The 20,310-nt window shown below is 46.1% G+C and overlaps 1 protein-coding gene across 1 annotated transcript in view; it reads left to right on the top strand.

Annotated features, from left to right (window-relative positions):
* The window catches only part of LOC135524785 (nuclear receptor subfamily 5 group A member 2-like), a 160,579-nt gene that overhangs the window by 29,447 nt on the left and 110,822 nt on the right, over positions 1–20,310 (top strand). The window contains exon 5 of the mRNA XM_064952604.1: positions 1,696–2,375. Coding sequence (XP_064808676.1) covers positions 1,696–2,375 — 680 coding nt within the window. The remainder of the gene's footprint in view (positions 1–1,695; positions 2,376–20,310) is intronic.

Here is a 20,310-nt window from a genome sequence, read left to right as displayed (position 1 = left end):
GTGTCTGTGTGTAGCTGTGTCTGTGTGTAGCTGTGTCTTTGTTTAGCTGTGTCTGTGTGTAGGTGTGTCTGTGTGTAGGTGTGTCTGTGTGTCTGTGTGTCAGTGTGTAGGTGTGACGGTGTGTTGGTGTCTGTGTGTATGTATGTCAGTGTGTAGGGGTGTAGGTGTCTGTGTGTAGGTGCGTGTGTGCCTGTGTGTCTGTGTGTGTGTGTGTGTGCGTGCGTGCATGTATGTGTGTGTGTGTATTTGTGTATGTGCGTTTGAGTGCGTGCGTTCATGAGTGTGTGTGTGTATGTTTGTGTGTGTGTGTGTGTGCGCGTGCGTGCGTGTGTGTGTGTGTGTCAGTGTGTATGATTGTGTGTGGTGGCTGACAGGGATGTGTGTGTGTTTACGTGTGTGTGTGTGTCTGTCTAGGTGTGTGTGTGTGTGTGAGAGAGAGAGAGAGAGAGAGAGAGAGAGAGAGAGAGAGAGAGGGGGGAAAGAGAGAGAGAGAGAGAGAGAGAGAGAGAGAGAGAGAGAGAGAGAGAGAGAGAGAGAGAGAGAGAGAGAGAGAGAGAGAGAGAGAGATGACTACTTGCCTTGTTGTCTGCTTTACTTTACTATTTATATGTTTAACTACTTTTACTTTATGTACTTTTTACTCCATACATTTTTCCCGACACCCAAAAGTACTCGCTACATTTTGAATGCTCAGCAGGACTGGAAAATGTTCAAATTCACTTACTTAGGAATTTTAAATTATTTATACTTTTACTTTTAATACTTATGTATATTTTAGCAATTACATTTACTTGTGATACATAAATATATTTCAAACCAAATACTTTTAGTTTTTTACTCAAGTTGTATTTTACTGGGTGACTTTCACTTTTACTTGAGTCCTTTAACTTTCGTTATGTAAGTTAACCTTGGAATCTTTACTTTTAATCAAGTATGACATTTGGGTACTTTTTCCACCACTGTTCTCGACACGGAACCCAAAACAAACTATTTGCATTGATTAATCATAGAGATAACACAGTTCACCTTTCAACTCGCATCTGAAAAAAAAAAAAAAACATATTACATCAATGGCAATTAAACTTTGTGTTGACCTTTTGCACTCTGAGAACTCGGATGCCGCAGAGCAGGGAAATACAGCCATGTAATAACATGGTAGATTTTTACAAGCATGGCACGTTTTGTCACTTGACAGGTCGTAAAACGCTTGTTACTCATTGATCTGAAAGCAGTGACTTTTATGAAGCTATGTAATACTAATACGTAGCAGTAGCGATACCCCAAAAACGGCTTAAGTAGCACTTTAAAGTACTTTTTACTTAATTACTTTCCACCACTGCATGGGAGTCATGAATGTGGTCATCGGTCTCAAACTCCTGGCCCATGAGCTGCCTATTTGCCCTCAAAGAAACCGGTTTGGTAACTGCTGGCTTAACTAGAATGCCATAGCGTTTATGAATTGCTCATTTATTGCCCCCCCCTCCATGCAAATCATCCCCAGAGAATGTGTTCCTAGTCAGTTTACTAGACGATACTGTGACGATACTGTGGTCTTACTCAGCTTACTAGATGTGATGATGTCACTAACATTCTCTGGTCTTTCCTTTCCTGTCTGTCTGTCTGTCTGTCTGTCTGTCTGTCTGTCTGTCTGTCTGTCTGTCTGTCTGTCTGTCTGTCTGTCTGTCTCACCGTCAGCTGTGAGGGCGGACCGCATGCGTGGAGGCCGCAACAAGTTCGGCCCCATGTACAAGCGCGACCGGGCCCTCAAGCAGCAGAAGAAAGCACTGATCCGCGCCAACGGCCTGAAGATCGAGTCCATGACCCAGGTGATGCAGGCGGTGCCCACCGACCTCACCATCTCCTCGGCCATCCAGAACATCCACCAGGCCGCCTCCAAGGGCCTGCCGCTCAGCCACCACGGCCACCCGCACCACGCCGCCCTGCCCCACACAGACTACGATCGCAGCCCCTTCGTGACGTCTCCCATCAGCATGGCCATGCCCCCCCACACTGGTTCCCTCCAGGGCTACCAGGCGGCCTACGGCCACTTCCAGAGCACCCGCACCATCAAGTCCGAGTACCCGGACCCTTACAGCAGCTCGCCCGAGTCTATCATGGGTTACAACCCGTACATGGATGTGTACCAGACGGGCTCGCCGCCCAGCTTCCCACACCTCATCGTGGAGCTGCTGAAGTGCGAACCTGACGAGCCCCAGGTGCAGACCAAGATCCTGGCCTACCTGCAGCAGGAGCAGGCCAGCCGGGGGAAACACGACAAACTCAACACGTTCGGCCTTATGTGCAAGATGGCCGACCAGACGCTGTTCTCCATCGTGGAGTGGGCCCGGAGCAGCATCTTCTTCCGCGAGCTCAAGGTACGTGAAGCACTGAACACAGACGCCATGTTGGATTTGGCACACACACTGTATAAGTATGTATTGTTTTTTTCACATACAGGAATATCATTCAGAGGCCTTAGGTTGCATAGTACACATAGAAAAACACATTTAGGTTCATTTGATTCAATCAGATCCTCTTTAGCTGATGTTTTGACGGTGTCGTTAGAGCTGTTAAATCCACAAGCGGCTCCCGACATTATACCTAAAGCGGACATTGACATTGGCTGCACAGAGTCACATTAAGAGAAATCCCATGCAGCCTTGTGTACAAGTTTTGAACACTCGATTAGGCTGACAGAAATCCTCCATTTTGTTATTTAATGATTTTCAAATTGAGGGTCATTATTTCAATATAACCTATACTTTTTCACGCTCTGAACTTCTAACGCGAGCAGGGTGGGTGTGGCTTCACGACAATGATCACAAGAGCAACTGCTCACCGATTTGACAGCTTCAACTAGAGGATCCACCTGTACCTGAATACCCGAGACCCGATCCGGGTCAAAAATAATGTCACGGGTAGGAACTGATATGATAGTCACCCGTACAGATCCGAAGACCGCAGCAGTAGAGAGAAAGAGAGAGAGATTTATACTGCTACTCTTTGCTTTTTTCCACCAAGTGACTCGTGTAGCTTGTTGTTATTCTTGGCCAATTATAAGTCATCAAAGCGGCACGAGGCTACAGTCATAGCGCCTCAGTGTGGGTAAAAGTTAGGAGATATCTAATCAATGGAAGATTGAATTAAAACGATGGAACTAAAAGTTAAAGAAGAAGGAAAGGCTGTGACGACCAAGAGCCAACAGGTTGACTGTTACTTTATATTCTGAATGGAGATGTTGTTGTGTGTAGCTGTAGGATGAGACAGTGCATGCTGCCTCAATTAGCCTAGCTAGCTAATTTAACTAGCTTCTCCCGGTTTCATGTAGTCAAGACAGGTACTATGCAACCATGTTAGATGATAAATAACCTAGCTATGGCAGCTATTAGTGTATTACAGCAAGAGTCTGCTTGGTTGTTTGCGGTCTCTCGTCTCTCTCTCTCTCTCCCCTCCATGTTCCTGTGTCACACGCTCACGCTCAGAGTAGCCGACACACAGCACGGCCCCTGCTAGAGCGTCCCCTCTCTCTACCTCCTCTCACAGTAGCCTATGTTTATTATTATATAGTAGCCTATATTTTTTTGTTGGTTAGCCAATTAGAATATACAAATGCCATGCAGATTACAGGTCAAACGTACGTTTACATTTGAGTAATTTAGCAGACACTCTGATCCAGAGCCACTACAGTAGTGAGTCATTTAGCAGACTCTCTGATCCAGAGCCACGACAGTAGTGAGTCATTTAGCAGACTCTCTGATCCAGAGAGTCTTACAGTAGTGAGTCATTTAGCAGACTCTCTGATCCAGAGACACTACAGTAGTGAGTCATTTAACAGACTCTCTGATCCAGAGACACTACAGTAGTGAGTCATTTAGCAGACTCTCTGATCCAGAGACACTACAGTAGTGAGTCATTTAGCAGACTCTCTGATCCAGAGACACTACAGTAGTGAGTCATTTAGCAGACTCTCTGATCCAGAGCCACTCACACTCCGTACTGGTCCCCCGTGGGGAATCGATCCCACAACCATGGCGTGGCAAGCGCCATGCTCTCCCACCTGAGCCGGTCGGTATACCTATCTGCTCTATTTGTGTGGCCTTGCATAATTCATCCTTCGTTTTGTTGAAACGTTCAATGTTTGTTCCCTAATAGACAGTTTTCCACACACATATACAGTTGAAGTACATACACTTAAGTTGGAGTCATTAAAACTCATTTTTCAACTTCTCCACAAATTTCTTGTTGACAAACTATAGTTTTGGCAAGTCGGTTAGGACATCTACTTTGTGCAGGACACAAGTAATTTTTCCAACAATTGTTTACAGACAGATTAGTTAACTTATAATTCACTGTATCTCAATTCCAGTGGGTCAGAAGTTTACATGCACTAAGTTGACTGTGCCTTTAAACAGCTTGGAACATTCCAGAAAATGATGTCATGGCTTTAGAAGCTTCTGATAGGCTAATTTACATAATTTGAGTCAATTGGAGGTGTACCTGTGGATATATTTCAAAGCCTACCTTCAAACGCAGTGCCTCTTTGCTTGACATCATGGGAAAATCAAAAGAAATCAGCCAAGGCCTCAGAAAAAAATTGTAGACCTCCACAAGTCTGGTTCATCCTTGGGAGCAATTTCCAAACACCTGAAGGTACCACGTTCATCTGTACAAACAATAGTACGCAAGTAAAAACACCATGGGACCACGCAGCCGTCATACCGCTCAGGAAGGATACGTGTTCTGTCTCCTAGAGATGAATGTACTTTGTTGCGAAAAGTGCAAATCGATCCCAGAACAGCAGCAAAGGACCTTGTGAAGATGCTGGAGGAAACAGGTACAAAAGTATCTATAGCCACAGTAAAATGAGTCCTATATCGACATAACCTGAAAGGCCGCTCAGCAAGGAAGAAGCCACTGCTCCAAAACTGCCATAAAAAAGCCAGACTACGGTTTGCAACTGAACATGGAGACAAAGATCGTACTGTTTGGAGAAACATTCTCTGGTCTGATGAAACAAAAATAGAACAGTTTAAGCCTCCCGGGTGGTGCAGTGGTTAAGGCACTGCATCTTAATGCTAGCTGTGCCACCAGAGACTCTGGTATTGAGCCCAGGCTCTTTTGCAGCCGGCCGCGACCGGGAGGTCCATGGGGCGACGCACATTTGCCTAGTGCCGTCCAGGGTTGGGAGGGTTATCCTAGTCTCATCGCGCACTAACGACTCCTGTGGCGGGCCGGGCGCAGTGCACGCTGACCAGGTCTCTAGGTGCACGGTGTTTCCTCCGACACATTGGTGCGGCTGGCTTCCGAGTTGGATGCGCGCTGTGTTAAGAAGCAGTGCGGCTTCTTAAACAAGTTTTAATGCTCTTGACCTTGGTCTCTCCCGAGCCGTACGGGAGTTGTAGCGATGAGACAAGATAGTAACTAACTAACAATTGGATACTACGAAAGAGTGGGTAAGAAAAATAAAAATAAAAATAAAAATATAGAACTGTTTGGCCATAATGACCATCGTTATGTTTGGAGGAAAAAGGGGGAGGCTTGCAAGCCGAAGAACACCATCCCAACCATGAAGTACGGGGGTGGCAGCATCATTGTTGTAGGGGTTCTTTGCTGCAGGAGGGAATGGGGCACTTCACAAAATAGATGGCATCATGAGGGAGAAAATTACGTGGATATATTGAAGCAACATCTCAAGACATCAGTCAGGAAGTTTACGCTTGGTCGCAAATGGGTCTTCCAAATGGACAATGACCCCAAGCATCCTTCCAAAGTTGTGGCAAAATGGCTTAAGGACAACAAAGTCAAGGTATTGGCCATTACAAAGCCCTGACCTCAATCCAACAGAACATTTGTGGGCAGAACTGAAGAAGCGTGTGCGAGCAAGGAGGCCTACAAACCTGACTCAGTTACACCAGCTCTGTCAGGAGGAATGGGCCAAAATTCACCCCAACTTGTTGTGGGAAGCTTGTGGAAGGCTACCCGTAACGTTTGACCCAAGTTAAGCAATTTAAAGGCAATGCTACCAAATACCAATTGAATGTATGTGAACTTCTGACCCACTGGGAATATGATGAAAGAAATAAAAGCTGAAATAAATAATTCTCTCTACTATTATTCTGACATTTCACATTCTTAAACTAAAGTTCCTAACTAACCTAAGACAGGGCATTTTTACTAGGATTAAAATGACAGGAATTGTGAAAAACTGAGTTTAAATGTATTTGGCTGTATGGTGTATGTAAACTTCGGACTTCAACTGTATACACACACACACACACAAGCCCGTGAACTCGTCAAACCCACCCAAATTTTTATCTTCACCCGCCTTTAATCTTTCCCTTTTATGTGTCTGCTCGACACTAATGCCATGTGTACAGAGATGAGAGGGAGGGCTGCGGTGTAGAGCTATAGCCGTCTAGCTCTTGTCCTGATCAAAATTCAGTAGCCAGCCCTATTTACGCACTGTGACACACTCCGGGTTAGGAAAACATTGACCTTCTGCCTTCTGGCTCTTTTCATTCAAAGCAGCGGGGTCCTTGATCATCTTTGAGATTTAGAAAATAGATAATATGATATAGAAATATTATCATAGATCCACAATTCATCCATCAGAGTAGCACAAGTCAATGGAAGCATGCTGAGGAAAATACACTATGTCTGTTTTGCTGTTAATGATAATGCACTAAATTAATAAATGATATTCTAACCCATTTAGTAATAATGCATGCCTATTTGAAGTATTTACCTTCTCTACTGAACAAATAAACCTGGGAGTGAACAAAACCACGCTGCACACATTCTCTGTTCCTCTCAGGGACAAACAAATGAGGAATAATCAGGTTTTTACAGAAAGACTCACTAACATTTTATCACGGTCTGTTCTGAAAGCTCTGTTTTCAGTAAGGATGCTACAGCAGACGTTTTTCCTGGCCGTTTGGAGCCAGAGTCAAGTTTGAACACTACTTTGTAGTGTTTCTTCAACCAATCACAAAAAGTTGCCTACCACAAATGACTCTAACCCAGCAATGAGTCTTCCTGTAAAAACCTGATTATTCCTAATTTTTCTGTCCTTGAGAGGAACAGAGAAATTTGCAGCGTGGTTTTGTCCACTCCAAGGTTTATTTGTTCAGCAGAGAAGTTTAATATATGGAGAGCAACATAAAAAGCTCTGATGAGCATGTGGATCACCTGGGATCTTTAGTTCTCTCTCTCTCTCTCTCTCTCTCTCTCTCTCTCAATTCAATTAACTCTCTCAATTCAATTCAATTCAATTCAAGGGGCTTTATTGGCATGGGAAACGTGTTAACGTTGCCAAAGCAAGTGAGGTAGATAATATACAAAAGTGAAATAAACAATACAAATTTACAGTAAACATTACACATACAGAAGTTTCAAAACAAGAAAGACATTACAAATGTCATATTATATGCATATATATACAGTGTTGTGTACTTTAACCATTTGTACATTGTTACAAGGGAAAATAAATAAACATAAATATGGGTTGTATTTACAATGGTGTTTGTTCTTCACTGGTTGCCTTTTTCTTGTGGCAACAGGTCACAAATCTTGCTGCTGTGATGGCACACTGTGGAATTTCACCCATCTCTCTCTCTCTCTCTCTCTCTCTCTCTCTCTCTCTCTCTCTCTCTCTCTCTCAATTCAATTCACTCTCTGTCTCCCTCTCTGTCTCTCAATTCAATTAACTCCCTCTCCCTCTCCCCATCTCCCTCTTTCTCTCTCTCACTCTCCACCTCTTTCTGGCTCTCTCAATTCAATTCACACTTTCTGGCTCTCTCAATTCAATTCACTCCCTCTCCCTCTTCCCTCTTCCCTCCCTCCCTCCCTCCCTCCCTCCCTCCCTCCCTCCCTCCCTCCCTCCCTCCCTCCCTCCCTCCCTCCCTCCCTCCCTCCCTCCCTCCCTCCCTCCCTCCCTCCCTCCCTCCCTCCCTCCCTCACAAAAATGTGCTTTTTTGGCATGACAGTAACAACAATAACCAACGGTGTGTCAGACACTGTCCCTCATCTTATCGCAGGCAGCAATGTAGTGCGCTGCCAACCCATAGCTCTCTGCGTCCTCCCCCAACAGGACGGGTAGCATATTCTCATCAGCGAGGTCTTTGAAACCTTGAATAAGGGTTTCAAATATGGGGAAATGACACTCTCTAATTGTTTTATATTTTTGACATTTTGTCAGGAAATGCAGCTCTGTCTCATGTTCTGCTGTGGTGCAGTGGTTGCACAGCCTTTCCTCTACGGGGAGCCAGGTTTTCCTGTGTCTATCCTTCTCAGTGGAAAGGCTGTGCTCACTGAGCCTGTACTTTGTCAAGGATTTTCTAAGGTTTTGATCAGTAACCATGGTCAAATAGTTAGCCACGGCGTACTGTCGATTTAGTGCCAGATAGCACTGCTTGTTGCTTTGTGTTTTGTGTTTGCGTTTCCCAATAAGTCATGTAGTTTTGTTTTGACTGTGTTGTAATTTGTTTTATTCTGATTGATTGAATGTTCTTTGTGAACTCAGCCCCAGGACCAGCTGGATGAGGGGACTGAGGCTTCAATGTGTTAGTAGAACAGGTTTGTGAACTCAGGACCAGCTGGATGAAGGGACTGAGGCTTCAGTGTGTTAGTAGAACAGGTTTGTGAACTCAGCCCCAGGACCAGCTGGATGAGGGGACTGAGGCTTCAGTGTGTTAGTAGAACAGGTTTGTGAACTCAGCCCCAAGACCAGCTGGAAGAGGGGACTGAGGCTTCAGTGTGTTAGTAGAACAAGTTTGTGAACTCAGTCCCAGGACCAGCTGGATGAGGGGACTGAGGCTTCAGTGTGTTAGTAGAACAGGTTTGTGAACTCAGGACCAGCTGGATGAGGGGACTGAGGCTTCAGTGTGTTAGTAGAACAGGTTTGTGAACTCAGCCCCAGGACCAGCTGGATGAGGGACTCTTTTCGTTGCACAGCTCTTGGCATTGCAGGGCTTGGTAATAATATGAGAGGGCGTCACTGTATTTTAAATGTTTTTATTATTAATAGTGGATATTGACCTAATTCTGCCCTGCATGCATTGTTTGCCATTTTCCTCTGGACATGTAGAAGAATCTTACAGAACTCTGCATGCAGGGTTGCAATGGGGTTTTTGCCCAATTTGGTGAAGTCTTGTTTTGCAAGTGGACCCCACACCTCACTGCCATAAAGTGTAATTGGTTCAATGACACATTCAATTAGTGTTAGCCAAATTTTAATAGGTATTTCAAGTTCAATTTATTTTTAATGGCATAGAATGCCCTGTGTGCTTTCTCTCTCAGTTCATTCACTGCCTCATTAAGATGTCCAGTTGAGCTTATTTTTAAACCTAAGTAATTGTAGTGTGTGCAGTGCTCTATATATTTTGTACCAATTGAGAACTTTGGTCTAATTCCCTGAGATCTGGATCTTCTCTGGAAAATCATTATTTTAGTATTTTTGGGATTTTACTGCCAGGGCCCAGGTCTGGCAGTACTGCTCTAGCAGGTCCAGGCTCTGCTGTAGGCCTTGCACTGTGGGGGTTTACTGCCAGGGCCCAGGTCTGGCAGTACTGCTCTAGCAGGTCCAGGCTCTGCTGGAGGCCATGTGCTGTGGGTGACAGCAGGCATAGATCCTCTGCGAAGAGTGGGCATTTAACCTCTGCGAAGAGTGGGCATTTAACCTCTGAATTGCGGAGACTGAAGATTCTTCTAGAATAGTGGACAATTCGTTGATGTAAATATTGAAGAGTGCAGGGCTCAGATTGCAACCCTGGCAAAGGCCCCGCTCCTGGTTAAGGAATTCTGCTATTTTCTTGCCAATTTTAATGCTACACATATTGCCAGTACATTGATTTAATTATGTCATATGTTTTACCCCTTACACTACTTTCAATAACTTTGTAGAACAGTCCTGTATGCCAAATAGAATCAAATGCTTTTTGGAAGTTGATAAAGCAAGTGTATAGCAAGCGTATATTTTGGTATTAATTTGGTGGACATGTTTATCTATCAGGGTGTGTAGGGTGTAAATATGATCAATCGTACAATGTTTTGGTATAAATCCAATTGAGCTTTTACTCAAGACATTGTGCTTATTAAGGAAGTTTAGAACTCTTACATTTATAATACTACAGAAAGCCTTCCCCAGGTTACTGTTCACACAAATGCCTCTGGAATTGTTAGGGTCAAATTTGTCTCCGTTCTTAAAGATTGGGGTTATGAGTCCTTGATTACAGATGTCAGGGAATTAACCTACACTCAGGATCAAAATAAACAGTTTAATTATAGCCAATTGAAATGTTGCACTAGTGAGTTTGAGAAGCTCATTTCGGTTGCAATCAGGTCCGCATGCTTTTTTACATTTGAAGGTCTGAAGTTTCTTATAGAGCTCATGGTCAGTAATGGGTTGTGATTGTCCTTTATAACTTTTTCTAACCCATTCAATTTGTCATTAATTTGGCGTTGTTCTGCATTTGAGTCCATTTGAACGGTGTTGAATAGTGTTTTAAAATGGGTCCATATGTCACCATTTTGTATTGCTAAATCTTCGTGTTTTGATTTTTTTTTCCAATTTTGCCAGAAGGTGTTTGTGTTTATGGACTCCTCAATTAGTGTCAGCTGCTTGCTGTTTTACTGTGCTGTTTTGGTGCTGAGTGTACGTTTATAGAGTGTTAAAGTCTCACAGTAATGAAGGCTTAATTCACCATTATTTGGGTCTTTGTGCTTTTGGTTGGATAGTGTTCTAAGTGTTTTCCTTATAACTTTACAATCTGCATCAAACCAGTTTTTCAGTTGTGCTTCTTTTGCCATTTGCCTGTATATATAGTTGATGTTTTTTACTGCTAGATTGATGCCTGCTTTACTGTGAGTGAATGTGGTGTCCAGAAAGTTATCTAAGAGTGTTTTGAATATTTTGGTTCCAGGTTGCTTTGTGGTATTCTTCTGTGCTGTTTTGGGCCCATCTGTCTGAATTTCTGATGTTGTACATCTTACTGGGCTGTGAATGTCTGGTTGTTTCCATGTCTGTTCTTTTAAGAAACAAGGTCATTTGGCTGTAATCAGACATATATGTTAGTGGTTTGACGGTGAATGAGCTGAAAGACAAAGGGTCAATGTCTGTAATAATGTAGTGAGGTGAGCAATAGGTGAGCAATAGGTGAATCTCCCCAAAGAGTAACCTACCATTGACAAAGTACAGACCCAGGCTTCTAGCAACAGATCCATTCTGTTTTTGTTGATGTTGCTGTCACTGTTGTTTCTATGGTTAATACAGATAGAAACAGGCCTGTAATAAAGTTGTCCCCTCGTGTGGTCGTTAGATCAGGTAGTGTTCCTGTGTGCGTATTTGTGTCCCCACAGATGAGCACACTCGCATTGCTTTGCTTTAGCTGTGTTTCTGTGATGGCACCATTACCTCTCTGTAACCTGACCTCAACATCTTTAAGATGTTTGTTGAACTCCAGTGCTGAACTCTTCAGTCCGAAGGTTGATGAGTTTAGGCCCTGAATGTTCCACATGCCAACTGATGTGATTTCATGTTGCGAAAAAGAAAGAACAGCAGTCAGAAATACAGTAACTACTAACTATTAAGTTGTTGAGCTGCGCTGGTCCTGCTGTTGGGCCCTGTGGAGTGGAGGAGGGCCAGTTCTGGGCCGTGGGGCTTCCTCTCTGGTCTGGTAGAGGTGGTGGTCAGGTGCGGGGTAGTAGGGTGGGCCCGGTCCGGTCTGGCTAAGCCGATGGAAGTGGTGATGCTCTGGTGGTGGGTGGGGCCTGTGGGGTGCGCTGGGTCTGGTGGGGCGTTGAATGAGTCTGGGGCTTCTTGGTGGTGCAGTGGTCTGGTAGGGGTCTCTGGGTGGTCCTCTGTCCAGTGCGGCATGGGGTGTTTGTCTACCTTTAGAGACTTTAGAGCCTACATCATTTAGAGACTTGGCAAACATCCCTACTGTCTGCTTCCTTAGGTGGGATTGGTCGTGCAGATGCTCTGGGGTGATTGTTGGGTGGTGAGCAACATGCTGTTCGGGAGTAGGCCCCACCCTCTGGTGATTTCAGCATTGACTTTCTGAATGGTACGAGGATCTTTGAAAGTCTTTGCGTGGCAGGAGAGTGTGGCCTAATATTGTGGCCTGCTGTGCCAAAGTCAGGCTGGGACAGGATGTGGAGTGCATCCTGCATTTATGGGCACTGTATTTTGGACACCTTGTGGTGGGGGAAGAGTTTATCCTCTTGGATGAATTTCCCATTTGAGTCAATGAGGATGGCCACCTCAGTGGGGTTTACCGGAGTAGTGCTTGTCTCTGTAGTAGGTGTGAGCCTTTTTGTTGACTGGGGGTGCCGGTATGGGGTATATGGTAGCAAAGGAGTCTCTACAGTCGGCTCTCTGGGCTGCAGCCCCCTCTTGATGACAGACAACTCCTTTGCCAACTCCTCCTCTACCTGCACATTTTCTGTTATATATACATATTCATATTCATTGAACAAGTCAACATTTATTACAATAGGTGTGTCTCTCTCTTTCTCTTTCTCTCTCCTTCTCTTCCCCCCCCCCTCTCTCTCTCTCTCCCTACCTGCACGTTTTCTGTTATATATATAACTTTTAGTACAATAGGTGTCTCTCTCTCTCTCTCTCTCTCTCTCTCTCTCTCTCTCTCTCTCTCTCTCTCTCTCTCTCTCTCTCTCTCTCTCTCTCTCTCTCTCTCTCAATTCAATTTGATTCACACTCTCTCTTTGTCTCTCTCTCTCTCTCTTTGTCTCTTTGTTGCTCTCCCTCTCTTTCTGGCTCTCTCAATTCAATACAATTTGATTCACTCTCTTTGTCTCTCTCTCTCTCTCTCTCTCTGTTGCGGTCCTCTGAATTTTAAAGAGGGAAAAATAAATGTAATATTCAACACAATCCAATTGTAGACATGGGGCAATTGCTCTGGAAAACACATGTTGACATTTATCACACGGCCAAGTGCTATTGAAATGTTCTTTATCTGAATTAGCATCAAATTAAAAACCATTAGTACAGTACTTCACTGAGTATATGTAATGGGGGGTCGGGTGTGGTTGTCGAATCCACTGAATGATCATTGTGCAGTGAGTGGAGCATACCTCTCCAAACTCTCCATTCAGATTTTATTTCCTATATCCACTTGATGATGTCGCCTCTCAGTTCGCTTCAGAATAAAATATAACTATGTCCGAGCTAATGACGGTCTGTATTACTCCTGAGCGTAATTGGAACAGAGTTTAGAGAATGGAAGAGGACATCCCGGGTTAACGTGGGGGGCTGATTCCTGTACCCCATAATCCTCTGCCGACCCTCCTGGAGTGGTACCACACGGGGCCAGAAGGGGGATAATTCACTGATTGGCTGAATAATCAGGGGTGACACACTACCTCCTCTCTCCTCTCTAGCGCCTCTATAGGGCAGAATAAATCAGCTATGTGCTAGCAGACAGCACTGACAGCTTTCTCTAGACCCCTCCCTCCTTTTCTTTCCTTAGCGTTGGTGCTGGAGAAAAGCATTGTTGTAAGTCCTGCACTGTTTTCCACGAGCAATGGCCAAGCTACGGCAGGTTCTGAGACAGTAGACAGGAAGGCATTGTGGGACGTCTACATTTAGTAGTTCAGGATGTGTTTTCATGGTTTATTTTTTTATTTTACCTTTATTGTACTAGGCAAGTCAGTTAAGAACAAATTCTTATTTTCAATGACAGCCTAGGAACTGTGGGTTAACTGCCTGTTCAGGGGCAGAACGACAGATTTGTACCTTGTCAGCTTGGGGATTTGAACTTGCAACCTTTCGGTTAGCAGTCCAACGCTCTAACCACTAGGCTACCTGCTGGTTACTGACCCAACGCTCTAACCACTAGGCTACCCTGCCGCCTCTACACTCTAACCACTAGGCTACCCTGCCCCCTCTACACTCTAACCACTAGGCTACCCTGCCGCCTCTACACTCTAACCACTAGACTACCCTGCCCCCTCTACACTCTAACCACTAGGCTACCCTGCCGCCTCTACACTCTAACCACTAGGCTACCCTGCCGCCCCAGTGGTCTTTTCAGTCATCATTTCAGGTTATCTCACTCAATCTGTGAACATGTTCTGTTATAATCTCCACCCGGCACAGCCAGAAGAGGACTGGCCACCCCTCATAGCCTGGTTCCTCTCTAGGTTTCTTCCTAGGTTCTGGCCTTTCTAAGGAGTTTTTTCCTAGCCACCGTGCTTCTACACCTGCATTGCTTGCTGTTTGGGGTTTTAAGCTGGGTTTCTATACAGCACTTTGAGATATCAGCTGATGTAAGAAGGGCTTTATAAATACATTTGATTTGATTTGATCATCATTGTCAAAATCTGAAATGTGTGTGTGTGTGTGTGGGGGGGGGGGGGGGGGTCTGTGTGTCTCAGTGAGACATTCAAATATTACAGACCTCTGTAAATCGCTACAGCTAATATATTAATAATGAGCGAGAGGTAAAGGGCGGGTGGTAAATACAGGACATACAGAGGGAATAGAAGCTGGTGTGTGACCCTGGCTCTGAGGACGCTATAAATACCTCTTCATCTACAGACCCTCTATAATTAGCTTGGTAAGAACAACAGAATGTCTCTGTTATTAATGGAGCTGAGTGGTGAGATGTGTCTGTTAATGGAGCCGAGTGATGAGATGTGTCTGTTCATGGAGCCGAGTGGTGAGATGTGTCTGTTAATGGAGCCGAGTGGTGAGATGTGTCTGTTAATGGAGCCGAGTGGTGAGATGTGTCTGTTAATGGAGCCGAGTGGTGAGATGTGTCTGTTCATGGAGCCGAGTGGTGAGATGTGTCTGTTAATGGAGCCGAGTGATGAGATGTGTCTGTTAATGGAGCCGAGTGGTGAGATGTGTCTGTTAATGGAGCTGAGTGGTGAGATGTGTCTGTTAATGGAGCCGAGTGGTGAGATGTGTCTGTTAATGGAGCTGAGTGGTGAGATGTGTCTGTTAATGGAGCTGAGTGGTGAGATGTGTCTGTTAATGGAGCCGAGTGGTGAGATGTGTCTGTTAATGGAGCCGAACGGTGAGATGTGTCTGTTAATGGAGCCGAGTGATGAGATGTGTCTGTTAATGGATGCGAGTGATGAGATGTGTCTGCCAAAAGTGTTTAAAGATTTAGTTTCTATAAGTTGGACCGGGTTCCAGGAGTCATAAATACTTAGCCATGAGAGATCACTAAGGAAAGGAGGCCCTTTGTGTTGCTCTGCAGCTGAGCGGCCGGAGAAGAAATACAACTGGCTCAATTCTCACGCCTTTGGATTAGATCGTTAACTGTACTTCTATTAATCTTTTTGATTCCATCCCTACCTACCTCAGTCATAACTCCAACCCTCCCTACCTCAGTCATACCTCCAACCCTCCCTACCTCAGTCATACCTCCAACCCTCCCTACCTCAGTCATACCTCCAACCCTCCCTACCTCAGTCATACCTCCAACCCTCCCTACCTCAGTCATACCTCCAACCCTCCCTACCTCAGTCATAACTCCAACCCTCCCTACCTCAGTCATAACTCCAACCCTCCCTACCTCAGTCATAACTCCAACCCTCCCTACCTCAGTCATAACTCCAACCCCACCTACCTCAGTCATAACTCCAACCCTCCCTACCTCAGTCATAACTCCAACCCTCCCTACCTCAGTCATAACTCCAACCCTACCTACCTCAGTCATAACTCCAACCCTACCTACCTCAGTTTTAACTCCAACCCTCCCTACCTCAGTCATACCTCCAACCCTCCCTACCTCAGTCATAACTCCAACCCTACCTACCTCAGTCATAACTCCAACCCTACCTACCTCAGTCATAACTCCAACCCTCCCTACCTCAGTCATAACTCCAACCCCACCTACCTCAGTCATAACTCCAACCCTACCTACCTCAGTCATAACTCCAACCCTCCCTACCTCAGTCATAACTCCAACCCTCCCTACCTCAGTCATAACTCCAACCCTCCCTACCTCAGTCATAACTCCAACCCCACCTACCTCAGTCATAACTCCAACCCTCCCTACCTCAGTCATACCTCCAACCCTCCCTACCTCAGTCATAACTCCAACCCTCCCTACCTCAGTCATACCTCCAACCCTCCCTACCTCAGTCATAACTCCAACCCTCCCTACCTCAGTCATAACTCCAACCCTCCCTACCTCAGTCATAACTCCAACCCTACCTACCTCAGTCATACCTCCAACCCTCCCTACCTCAGTCATAAGTCCCAACCCTACCTACCTCAGTCATACCTCCAACCCTCCCTACCTCAGTCATAAGTCCAACCCTACCTACCTCAGTCATACCTCCAACCCTCCCTACCTCAGTCATAACTCCAACCCTACCTACCTCAGTCATAAGTCCAACCCTACCTACCTCAGTCATAACTCCAACCCTCTCTACCTCAGTCATAAGTCCAACCCTACCTACCTCAGTCATACCTCCAACCCTCCCTACCTCAGTCATAACTCCAACCCTCCCTACCTCAGTCATAACTCCAACCCTCCCTACCTCAGTCATAAGTCCAACCCTACCTCAGTCATACCTCCAACCCTACCTTCCTCAGTCATAACTCCAACCCTCCCTACCTCAGTCATAACTCCAACCCTACCTTCCTCAGTCATAACTCCAACCCTCCCTACCTCAGTCATACCTCCAACCCTACCTCAGTCATACCTCCAACCCTACCTACCTCAGTCATAACTCCAACCCTACCTACCTCAGTCATAACTCCAACCCTACCTACCTCAGTCATAACTCCAACCCTACCTACGTCAGTCATACCTCCAACCCCACCTACCTCAGTCATACCTCCAACCCTCTCTACCTCAGTCATAACTCCAACCCTACCTCAGTCATAACTCCAACCCTCCCTACCTCAGTCATAACTCCAACCCTCCCTACCTCAGTCATAACTCCAACCCTACCTACCTCAGTCATAACTCCAACCCTCCCTACCTCAGTCGTAACTCCAACCCTACCTACCTCAGTCATAACTCCAACCCTACCTACCTCAGTCATAACTCCAACCCTCTCTACCTCAGTCATACCTCCAACCCTCCCTACCTCAGTCATACCTCCAACCCTCCCTACCTCAGTCATAACTCCAACCCCACCTACCTCAGTCATACCTCCAACCCTCCCTACCTCAGTCATAACTCCAACCCTACCTACCTCAGTCATACCTCCAACCCTCCCTACCTCAGTCATACCTCCAACCCTCCCTACCTCAGTCATACCTCCAACCCTCCCTACCTCAGTCATAACTCCAACCCTACCTTCCTCAGTCATAACTCCAACCCTACCTTCCTCAGTCATAACTCCAACCCTCCCTACCTCAGTCATACCTCCAACCCCACCTACCTCAGTCATACCTCCAACCCTCCCTACCTCAGTCATAACTCCAACCCTCTCTACCTCAGTCATAACTCCAACCCTACCTACCTCAGTCATACCTCCAACCCTCCCTACCTCAGTCATATCTCCAACCCTACCTACCTCAGTCATATCTCCAACCCTCCCTACCTCAGTCATATCTCCAACCCTACCTACCTCAGTCATAACTCCAACCCTACCTACCTCAGTCATACCTCCAACCCTCCCTACCTCAGTCATAACTCCAACCCTCCCTACCTCAGTCATATCTCCAACCCTCCCTACCTCAGTCATATCTCCAACCCTCCCTACCTCAGTTTTAACTCCAACCCTACCTACCTCAGTCATAACTCCAACCCTAGCTTCCTCAGTCATAACTCCAACCCTACCTACCTCAGTCATAACTCCAACCCCACCTACCTCAGTCATACCTCCAACCCTCCCTACCTCAGTCATAACTCCAACCCTCCCTACCTCAGTCATACCTCCAACCCTCCCTACCTCAGTCATAACTCCAACCCTCCCTACCTCAGTCATACCTCCAACCCTCCCTACCTCAGTCATAACTCCAACCCTCCCTACCTCAGTCATAACTCCAACCCTCCCTACCTCAGTCATAACTCCAACCCTCCCTACCTCAGTCATACCTCCAACCCTCCCTACCTCAGTCATAACTCCAACCCTCCCTACCTCAGTCATAACTCCAACCCTCCCTACCTCAGTCATACCTCCAACCCTCCCTACCTCAGTCATACCTCCAACCCTCCCTACCTCAGTCATAACTCCAACCCTACCTACCTCAGTCATAACTCCAACCCTACCTTCCTCAGTCATAACTCCAACCCTACCTACCTCAGTCATACCTCCAACCCTCCCTACCTCAGTCATAACTCCAACCCTACCTACCTCAGTCATAACTCCAACCCTACCTTCCTCAGTCATAACTCCAACCCTACCTACGTCAGTCATACCTCCAACCCTCCCTACCTCAGTCATAACTCCAACCCTCTCTACCTCAGTCATAACTCCAACCCTCCCTACCTCAGTCATAACTCCAACCCTCCCTACCTCAGTCATAACTCCAACCCTCCCTACCTCAGTCATAACTCCAACCCTCCCTACCTCAGTCATAACTCCAACCCTCCCTACCTCAGTCATAACTCCAACCCTCCCTACCTCAGTCATAACTCCAACCCTACCTACCTCAGTCGTAACTCATTTCCTGTTTGGAGCCAGGTGTCCTTGTTGACGTGAGGGGAACATAATGTTTTGGAAAGGGTGGCTTTTGTGTGTGTGTGTGTGTGTGTGTGTGTGTGTGTGTGTGTGTGTGTGTGTGTGTGTGTGTGTGTGTGTGTGTGTGTGTGTGTGTGTGTGTGTGTGTGTGTGTGTGTGTGAGTGTGTGAGTGAGTGTGTGTGTGTGTGCGCGAGCGCGCGTGTATATGTGTTAGCAGTAACATCCCACCCTGCCTCTCTCTGGACATAGAGGGAAACAGATGTGTGTCTCTCATTGTGGCTAGCTGTCACTGAGAGGGGGGGTGGGGGGGTGGTGGCACAGCAGGATTGGCATCCCTCCCATAGCCTGGCATGCCTTTATCCCGGACACATTTAATCATATTTCATAATTTTTCATAAAACCCACTGTCACGTTCGTTGGAAACACACTCGGACCAACGTGCAGCGTGATCTGGGTTCCACATCTTTTATTAGAAATAAGTGAACAACAAAACAATAAAAACTAAACGAAACCGTGACGACAATGGCATGCTAACATGCAACTACACATAAACAATATCCCACAAAACACAGGTGGAAAAAAGCTACCTAAATATGATTAGAGACAACGATTACCAGCTGACTCTAATTGGGAATTATACAACATCACCAACATAGAAAAACAAAACTAGAACCCCACATAGAAAATACACTGCTCAAAAAAAAATAAAGGGAACACTTAAACAACACAATGTAACTCCAAGTCAATCACACTTCTGTGAATTCAAACTGTCCACTTAGGAAGCAACACTGACAATAAATTTCACATGCTGTTGTGCAAATGGAATAGACAACAGGTGGAAATTATAGGCAATTAGCAAGACACCCCCAATAAAGGAGTGGTTCGGCAGGTGGTGACCACAGACCACTTCTCAGTTCCTATGCTTCCTGGCTGATGTTTTGGTCACTTTTGAATGCTGGCGGTGCTTTCACTCTAGTGGTAGCATGAGACGGAGTCTACAACCCACACAAGCGGCTCAGGTAGTGCAGCTCATCCAGGATGGCACATCAATGCGAGCTGTGGCAAGAAGGTTTGCCGTGTCTGTCAGCGTAGTGTCCAGAGCATGGAGGCGCTACCAGGAGACAGGCCAGTACATCAGGAGACGTGGAGGAGGCCGTAGGAGGGCAACAACCCAGCAGCAGGACCGCTACCTCCGCCTTTGTGCAAGGAGGAGGAGGAGGAGGAGCACTGCGAGAGCCCTGCAAAATGACCTCCACAAATGTGCATGTGTCTGCTCAAACAGTCAGAAACAGACGCCATGAGGGCCTGACTACCACAGGTGGGGGTTGTGCTTACAGCCGAACACCGTGCAGGACGTTTGGCATTTGCCAGAGAACCCCAAGATTGGCAAATTCGCCACTGGTGCCCTGTGCTCTTCACAGATGAAAGCAGGTTCACACTGAGCACTTGACAGAGTCTGGAGACGCCGTGGAGAACGTTCTGCTGCCTGCAACATCCTCCAGCATGACCGGTTTGGCGGGGGTCAGTCATGGTGTGGGGTGGCATTTCTTTGGGGGGCCGCACAGCCCTCCATGTGCTCGCCAGAGGTAGCCTGACTGCCATTAGGTACCGAGATGAGATCCTCAGACCCCTTGTGAGACCATATGCTGGTGCGGTTGGCCCTGGGTTCCTCCTAATGCAAGACAATGCTAGACCTCATA

The sequence above is a fragment of the Oncorhynchus masou genome, chromosome 31 (assembly GCF_036934945.1).
Source record: "Oncorhynchus masou masou isolate Uvic2021 chromosome 31, UVic_Omas_1.1, whole genome shotgun sequence".
Taxonomy (NCBI): domain Eukaryota; kingdom Metazoa; phylum Chordata; class Actinopteri; order Salmoniformes; family Salmonidae; genus Oncorhynchus; species Oncorhynchus masou.
Note: the sequence above shows the minus strand (reverse complement) of the source record. Positions and strands in the feature narration are given on the sequence as shown.